This window comes from Clupea harengus, chromosome 10, assembly GCF_900700415.2.
Source record: "Clupea harengus chromosome 10, Ch_v2.0.2, whole genome shotgun sequence".
In the NCBI taxonomy this organism is placed as follows: domain Eukaryota; kingdom Metazoa; phylum Chordata; class Actinopteri; order Clupeiformes; family Clupeidae; genus Clupea; species Clupea harengus.
The window spans coordinates 16,252,115-16,261,434 of NC_045161.1; the positions used below are offsets into that span (position 1 = coordinate 16,252,115).

The 9,320-nt window shown below is 41.4% G+C and overlaps 1 protein-coding gene across 1 annotated transcript; it reads left to right on the top strand.

Annotated features, from left to right (window-relative positions):
- Nucleotides 1–255: 255 nt before the first annotated feature.
- On the top strand, nucleotides 256–8,205 carry LOC105898258 (histamine H3 receptor). The gene is made up of 3 exons (XM_012825277.3): nucleotides 256–2,031; nucleotides 3,592–3,758; nucleotides 6,483–8,205. Exons 1-3 carry the CDS (start codon nucleotides 1,770–1,772, stop codon nucleotides 7,377–7,379), a joined length of 1,326 nt encoding a protein of 441 aa, XP_012680731.1. The 5' UTR covers nucleotides 256–1,769; the 3' UTR covers nucleotides 7,380–8,205.
- Nucleotides 8,206–9,320: the final 1,115 nt, after the last annotated feature.

Here is a 9,320-nt window from a genome sequence, read left to right on the forward strand (position 1 = left end):
CATCTTCATTATTATATTACTTGTTCAATATTATTGTTTGTTAATGTTATTTTGTTCTTGAATTAGAATGTTCTTGCTTTTCGAGATATTGTGTCTATGAAAAACTGATTGAAAAAAGCAGTCATTACATGCATAATTTATCATGACAGACAGAGGTAGGCGAGTTGATACTGTGGATGTGAGGAGAGCCTGTCTCATTCCCCACATCTGTCCATTGAGGATACCTGACAGTCTCTCTGTAAATCAGGCACCCAATCAGACCTCCCCCCCCCCCCCGCTTACATTCGTCATGGCCCTTCCCTGGTGACAGCTGTGTGTCCAGTACATTGGGCCAAACACTTATCTGTTGCATCACCATTACACACCCAAATACCCCTTAGGTGCAGCTGCAGGCGAGTACATATTGGTGAGAGTCTTTGTTTCGAAGGGAAAAAAAAGACCATTGAGAAGGGTTGTAATTACTGCCCTCACAATAGCCAGCTACAGTGCTGATGATACAGTGGTGCGAGGGAAGGGGGTGTAAGTGCAATATGCTGTCGCACAGGCCATGGCGAATCACACCAGAGGCTGAGAAGATGGTCAAGTTGACATGCTCACGTCAGAGCAGGGACTGGTAAAAAAAAAAAAAAAGAATTATTCGAGAGAGCCTGGAGACATACAGTGTTCACTGCCGGGTGTGAAAGCACATTCGGTCTGCATTTTGCATCCCATTATTATGAGTGGTCTTGTCCTGGCACTTGTCTTTTTCCTATTTTTGCATTCCCTGATGTAACACCAGCATTGAGATGAGTGAAAATTTGAATTCCAATATTTTTCTGCAGGGGAAGAAGACCTAGATTGTCTATGCAGTCATGACCCCTTGGAAAGAAAGAAATAACCTCCCTTTAAAAGTACATTCCTGTGTGTCTTATGAAAGGAGGCAGATGGTAACTCTTCTACATATCTGTGCAAATCAGATGGATATGCATACTTATGCATTATCTCAATCAAAACACAAACTGACACGCTATCCAAATTCTTAAAAATGTCTGTTTCATACATGTGTATATGTTGTTTTAAATAGCGTTTTTTCTCTCTCTTTGCTGTATAGGGCAACGTGTGTGTTCCATTTCAGGGGTTTGGCTACTTTATGAATGAATTTGTACCAATAGTGTGGCCCTTAATAAATGTATGATGAAATATGTTTAATTACTATTTTGTTCATGGTGATGTGCAGTCATTAAGGAGAATTACGGTAGAATGTAATTGCCAATATGAAGTTTGTAGACTACAACTCTATCCAGTGAATTCCCATTAGCCTAATTTATTCTTGTGACGAAGTCAGCAGGCGAACTTCACGTGAGATGACACAACATGAGAATTCAGCAGGTGCAACAGGTACACTCACTCGCAAGGATAGTTTTCGCCACGCGTTTTGTCTTAAATACGATTCTTATCGTCCGTCATGTTAGTACGCCTAGACAGTGCCGCGACTGTCAGCAGTTGGGTTTCAGTTACGCATTTAAGTGCTACGCGTTCGGGTTGCTGCACTGAATCGCACGGAAATTAACATGGGTCAGACCAGCAACTGAGAACCTATTTTAGAACAACAAGGTTAAGGATAACAGTACAGGATTTCTCCTCACATTCAGACATTTTGGTATTCTGATGCGTGCGTTTTTTTTTCTTCAAAAATGTGTTTTTTTATCGAGTGGTACGCCTATGTGAGCGATGGTGTGACAATCTAACTTGGGAAGACGATCAGTAATGTCTTCAGTTAATAAACCAAGATGACCACTATGGGATCCTATATGAATGACCATAACGCGAGCTGGAACTTCACTTCAGGTTACTCTACAGCAGACGGACGCGAGAATGCTACTGCGCTCTCGGGATACATTTTGGTGATCCTGGCTATCTTAATGGTAACTCTTATAGTTGTAGTGGTGGGTGGCAATGCACTCGTTATACTTGCTTTTATTGTGGATAAGAGTCTTAGAAATCAAAGCAATTTCTTCTTTTTGAACCTGGCCATCTCTGATTTCCTTGTTGGTAAGTAAATCTCATTATTTGATCCACTTTAAGACGACAAAAGGGACATATTTTGTATAGTGTTTATTCATTTTTAAACATTTAGATGTAACAATGTTTCAATTACTATAAGATATAATACAGGTGGAAACTGTAATATTACATTTACAATATATATATCATAATGGATAACTGTTGCAATCTTACCATGATCAAGAGATCAAGAAATAATGATATGGTTGGTATTTGGCTAGTATTATATAGTAACCAATTATTAAAGAAATGAACCCTCCTAATACACTGCAGAATTCCTGCTAATTAATTATTGAGATGCAATTTCTCTTTTGCTTCTTTGGTGAACCCCAAAACTGCACATGGTGAAATTGAGTTACAGTAGCCTTCTTCCTGCCATTGAAAGCATAACTGAATTATTCCATGGCTCCTTCTCTGCTACAAAACCTCTCAAGTTACTGCTAATGGAAGTGCGCAATGTTTTAATGATGACTGAGGGAGAGAGAGCGTTCGCAGCATATTCCATCTCTTGATAGACCTGTGAGACACCTAACCAATCAGTATAAGCTACCTCTGCAAGAGGGCACCATGAGTGTACTGTCATTCAGCGAGGTGTACAGATCAGAGGAAGGGACTGGCTGACACTTGGGTATTGTGAAATGAAATACTCAGCCAGTAAGCTTAAAGGGGAGATAAAGGGGTGTTCTCCTTGCCATGTCTCTTTTGATTTGATTATATTTCATGTGGAATGTGGTTTGCAATGAATAATTAACACTAAAACTGGCATTACATGGTAAGGTTTTAGGCACTTGTTAAAAGGTTTTAGGCACTTGTTAAAAAATGCTGTAATGTAAGGATGCTTATGACATACAATTATGACATGACAGTTTTTACTTATCAAATAACAAGATACAAACTGCATTAAACCAAAAAAACAAACAAAATCAAATCAATATTTGGTGCAACCTCAAAATAGCATCAATATGCCTATAGGTAAACTTGTACAGTTCTTTAAGGTCCTTGGCAGGTAGGTTGGCGGAGGTGTGTGCTCTCTGAGTGCCCTTCTAGTTTATAGTGTGATCTGCCCCCAAGTTTGAATTGATTGAGGGCAACACCAGTGTCAGTGCACAACCTATGGGTCATTTGAGGTTTAACTCCAGTGGTTGTTATCTGCTGATTTTATGAGATTCTATGAAGCCATGTGGAGATCCTTTGTGACGAAAGAACTCTTCATCACGTGGTTCTTCCTGGTACCTTTTACAGCTTTTTCAGATGAGGGGATCTGATGAATTCTATAGGGTTGTGTCCTTATTCTCTAATGTTGTATGTATGTGTAACAATAGTAATTGTGTCCGCACGGACCTGTTTGAGTGTGAAGTGAGAGTTGGACGTGAGATGCACGTAGGCTGTACTGTATGTGAGAGACGTGTCAGTAAGTTAATAAAGCGCTGCCCTTTTGAGCTGTTATAAAGTCATTCTGTAGTCCCTTTATATATAGGAGCAAAATAAAACATGGTGGCAGCCCCACATTCTAACCCCTCTCCTTGCATTCTAACCCTCTCCTCGCAGGGGCGTTCTGCATTCCTGTGTACATCCCATACATCCTTACTGGGCAATGGATGCTTGGCCGTGGGCTGTGCAAGCTGTGGCTGGTGATGGATTATCTCCTCTGCACAGCCTCCGTCTTCAACATCGTCCTCATTAGCTATGATCGCTTCCTATCTGTCACCAGAGCAGTGAGTGTAGCACAAGCAAACAAAAAAACACACACAAGCAAACAAAAACAACAAACAAATAAATAACAGAAATACAGCACAAACATCTTTAAAATGGCAGGGAATAGATGAGATCTGTCCAACTCACTGAGATTACGTGCAGCTGTGTTCACGGCATGCCCACTGTCAACAGAACAGGAAATTATCTCTGCTACACGGCCCTTGACTGCCAATGTGTGTCAGTGAGTCTACCTGTGTCAGATCAATAGCATCAGACTGTGGCAGCGGTGCAATCTCCATCTGATCAAATGTCTTGTGACCACAGGGGATGCAAGTTAGGCTTTGCACCTTCATTGATGACCTTTATAACCCGTTGGGGAAAACGTTAAGGTCACATAGGAATCAATCGTTCAGGTTTTCTGTCAAATTGCCCATTGCCACATTCATTCATATACAGCTATATTTATTGTCTGAATCTATTTTTTAAAGAAAAAAGAGAGCCTTATTATATGTTACTAAAATGGTGCTATTGATTGTAGCATTTAGCAAATAGCACCCTTTATCCTGAAATAACCTAGTGGGGGGGAAACTAAGTTCACGGGTGTCATATCTAGCTCACAAAGACACAGCAACAACATGCCTTACGTGCCATGCCAGCATGGGGCTTTTTATCACCAAGCCTGATGTGTTTGAAAACACACTGAGAAAGAATTATTAAATATAAATATTGATTTTGTTCTTGAAACATTCTTGAACCAATACAAAGCAGACCATAAAATACCATGCATGGTAGAGTAGTTGACTCACTCAATGGTCCTGAAAACATGACCATCAATATAGATTACAAAGCTCCTTGGAAAGGGGAGGATGTTGCCAAGAATTTTCCTCTCAGGCTGTTACTGATGCTTGTCAAGGTTTTGCTGAACGTATGACACTGCAACTATTGTGAAGGCTATTTACACATCGTGAATTTATGAATGCCGATGTATCTCTCTCACTCTCTCTGCCTCTCTACTCTCCTACTATCTCTCTCTCTCTCTCTCTCTCTCTCTCTACTCTCTACAAATCCAATCAGTGGAGTGTAGAATGATCCTTGAAGACATCATTAGACCACCAAGACTTCATTGTCCATCTCTATTTCAACAATGAATGTGCAAAGCAGAGGAGCACTTTGACTAAAAAATATAATACTTCTAATAACTTGAGTAAAGGCATCTAGAAGAATCCAGGGTGCTAGTAACTGTCATTGTTTTCTACCTTTTAACCATATCTCATCAGAGTCAGAGTATGTATTCGCCTTAAAGGTTGATGTTATAGCGGCATCTGAAATGATAAAAAACTATTTAGAATCAGAATGAGGACATGGAGAAAAACTAAACGTGACCCCCAGAAGGCTCCATAGAAAAGGAACTTTGTTGCCTGGAGTGTTTTACAGCTAAACCTTGAGCTCTTTTAAAATGAATCATGCTCTGAGTCACTCACTGTAAATGTTTTCTTCTTTCAGACTTTGTACTATAAAGCTAGGACTGCATTTGGTTTGTACGTCTGTGTGTAAAATAACATGGCGTTGTAATCAGTGCTTCCTGTGACAGGCATTGATGACATTGATAGCGATACCACTACTTTCAAAACATGAAAAAAAGAAAAGATTGTTGTAATCATTTGAAATGGAAATTCAGGAACCCACAGTGATTTCCAAATACACACCATATTGTGTTTTAATGAATGTGTATGGACTACTGCTCTTGTGCGCCATTATGACTGTATGACCATTATGGCTGTAAAATCGATGCCTGTAAAATCGAGGCGGTAACATTTCTTTTAACACTGTGCACTCATGCCAGCTGACAGATGTCATTGATATGTAATTGTTTCTTTCCATTAAAGTAAATAAAGACGGAATTGTATATTTCCCAAACCTGTGGCAATAATCTAAAAATGAAATTCCAACAATCACAACAATGTGTTGAGCAAAACAGCCAGACCATTAAATGACCCTGACCTGAAATCATGCAAAGTGCATGATGAACAGCTCTCACGCGGAGACAGCTCAGTCAGACATTGGCAGAGTTGGCAGGCTCTTGTCCTTGTCCACTTGGCAGATATGACACATGCACTACATTTGCACCACTCGAACCATTATGGTTCTTATTTGTGGTTTGAAATACAATCCAGTGCTTGAACAATAATGCTGTTTTGGTAAAGACATTCTGATGCATCTTCATTAATGGAGAAAGTGTTTGTAATATGCACTCAGTTTGTAAGGTACATCTAGCGAAAACTAATGGAGTGTAATACAACAGTCCTGCAATTAACCCACTTTCATGACTGATATAATGTTCAGTTTATGTTGAAGCAATTTAAGAGAGGTGGCGATTCAACTGTATGATCATTTTGGAGGATGCAGTTTGTAGTGCTTGTGGTGTTTGTGTCATTTAGCCTAGCTTGACTGACTAACATGGGGTGTACAGACACATGTCGGTACAGTGCAATACAACTCAACAGCACTACAAACTGCAGCCTCCAAAATGACAACACGGTTGAAACAAGCTCTCTAAATTATTTGAAAGAAATACTGCATATTATGATTAGATTTATTGCAGATTATTAGACTGCATTAGGTTTGGCTCAGTGCTCCTAATATACTGGCAACTGAGTATATCAGACTTTCAACCCATTTCAACCAATTTTAATTTCTTTGTTTAAATTTTTAATTCTAAGCCCTACTGTAAATTTCTCCTCCAGGTGCGATATAGAGCTCAGCAGGGCATGACCAATCAGGCGGTGGGGAAGATGCTGATGGTTTGGTTGCTGGCCTTCCTCCTGTACGGCCCTGCCATCATCTTTTGGGAGCTGGTGGCAGGCAAGAGTATCGTTCCAGCGGACCAGTGCTTTGCCGAGTTCTACTGCACCTGGTACTTTCTGCTCAGTGCGTCCACCTTTGAGTTCTTCACGCCCCTGGTGTCAGTGGCCTTCTTCAACTTCAGCATCTACCTAAACATCCACCGCAGGGAGAAGAACAGGGGCAGGGCCTCCCACAAGGGGAGAGGGGAGCTGGACGAGGAGCGCAGGTGGAGGGACTTTGGTGGGGGGTCGTCGGCCGTGTTCTTCATCAAAACGCGCAAAGTGTCGTCCAGTGAGCCGGCGGCCGTCTCCGCGGTGATCGAGGAGGACGAGGAGATGACGCCGCCGTCCAGCGGCGAGCCTAGCAGCATCCAGTCAGTGAGCTTCTCCATGAGGAAGACGAGAGGCAAGAGGAAAATCACCGGGGGGTGGACACTTGCCTGCTCGGGCCCTGCACAGAGTCATTCTGCCTCCTCTGGTGCCCCTTCCAGGGGTGGGGGACAATCGCGACTGTCGCGCGACAAAAAAATTGCCAAGTCGCTGGCGGTGATTGTGTGCGTTTTTGCCGTGTGCTGGGCCCCCTACACGCTACTCATGATCATCCGCGCGGCCTGCAGTGGCACCTGCGTGGAGCAGCACTGGTACGAGGTGACCTTCTGGCTCCTGTGGATTAACTCTGCCATCAACCCCTTCCTGTACCCGCTGTGCCACAGCAGCTTCCGCAGAGCCTTCGCCAAGATACTCTGCCCCAAGCGCCAGTCTGTCCGGCCACATGCGGTCATCCATTCCAGCCAATGACACTCATTTTTACTTATAACATTTTCAAGACGTTATTGCAAAACATCCTTTCTGAGTATCCTAGGAGGGCTCAGATTGTATTTTTGTTTTCAGAGATTGATGTGCTGTTGTTTGATCTGACTTCTTACTGGGAGCCCTTTTATGAATGTTTCACTTGAAGGCTTCAAAAGGCTACAAAATGAAAACGACACAACAACAACGACAAAGAACCCCGTGAGACGGGAGTAATGAATACCTGATATCTGAATACAAGTTGAATACACCCAGTTTGTCAAAATTGTCAAAACTAAGAATGCAGTGACTATAATAACGTTCAATGGATGATCAGTATCTGTCTATGAGGTATCATCTTGGCTACTGGTATTTGGGCATCAATGATCATCAACGTGATTTTTACCATTGTAATAACATTGGTGCTGGACCATTAGAAAGCTATTTCACTATTTTCCCTTCCAGTCCTCGGTCAGTTGGCAGCACAACATACTGTATAATGACAATGAATCACGGTCCTTTCAGCATGGACTAATGGCGTGACAAGAAAAACAAAGGCAAGCTGTTATGGCATTCATGAAAATCATATGAAGCGTTTCCATAGTGAGTGCATCATGATTTACAAAATAAATCATCTTTCACAATGACAACTACTTAGTGTAAAACATAGACCTAGACTGAGCATTCTCAAAAAGACATAGTTTTACAGAGGAATGCTATAGCTGGTATATCATTTATGTTTGTGAAACAAAAGTCATGATGGATATTTTTACGTACTGTTTATATGTTTATGGAGTCAACGTGAGAAAAAATAATAAATATACTGAACAGTGAATGTTCTTTTTTTTGGTGTTAACTGTCAAATGGTATTGACTTGATTATAGTGAATACTCAAAACATCTCTTTTATTAAACTGTGTATATATTCATGGCCCTTTACATATACCATTTAGTAATATGCATACATGCTTGGAGAGGTGTGTAGTTCTTTATAGCCTCCTGTATAGGACACTACAGTGTAAATGTCAGGGGGGCCAGTGTGGTGGAATGTGTGATAAAAAGGAAATGTAGGGTATCAGCATTCTGTGAGTTGCTTTGCATGTCTTGGGGACTTTGTTGCTATGACTGCATTTTGTAAAAAAAAATATATTTTGTTTGCACAGGACATCGTAAAACAAAACCTTCAAAATGAACTGTGTGGGAGATAAACAGGTGTATTTATAAAAAAAAAGAATCATGTGAACTCTGTGAACTGCATACAAATATGATTGAGCTGACAGGTGACGAGTAGTGCAACCGGATCTTAAAGGATTAGGTGGCGGTGTAGTGTGGGTATTTATGGATTTGGCTGGATTACAGCTCCTGGCATCAGAATAACCAGGGTGTGGACTGCTGTACATGCAGCACTGGAGAAGGACTCAGGTCTTCCTCATCGGCGATAGGCTGTCGCCTAAGGCAGTAACAGTCAGAGCCCCAGATACCCTAACCACCACCCCCCCCCCCCCCCCCTACTTCAGAGGCAAAAATGAGCTTTCATCCTTTCCTCTAGACTGTGCCTGTCTCCCAAACAAAAGTAGTAAAATAAGGCAGTTAAATTCCACTGGACATGAGTTCATTACCATAAAGTTACCTGTTTCTGCTACTGTTGGGAAAACAAGAAAACCTGCACCTATTTATAATGATCAGATTGTGGTAGGGGGCTATTATGTGTTAAAGACATCTGGGGCAAAACCACTTTAGGTTTTATAGCTAAGGAGAAGATTAGGTAGAAACAAGAAGATGGCATTGAGGGGAACAAAAAAAATAAGTAAATGTAAGTGAATGATGCTGCTAATTAAACTGGGGGTATTTCTGGGGCCTGAGATTTCTATACTTTGTTGCCACATGGCACTGCCAGGAAGATTTAGCAGCCGGTGGATATTGAGTACTACCCTGCACTTATGTATAAAGC

Excerpts from the sequence above, each read along its gene's own strand:
- LOC105898258 (XM_012825277.3), top strand. The coding sequence starts at position 1,770 with ATGACCACTATGGGATCCTATATGAATGACCATAACGCGAGCTGGAAC. Across the intron at positions 2,032-3,591 it reads CATCTCTGATTTCCTTGTTG|GGGCGTTCTGCATTCCTGTG; the intron begins GTAAGTAAATCT and ends CTCTCCTCGCAG. Across the intron at positions 3,759-6,482 it reads TCCTATCTGTCACCAGAGCA|GTGCGATATAGAGCTCAGCA; the intron begins GTGAGTGTAGCA and ends TTTCTCCTCCAG.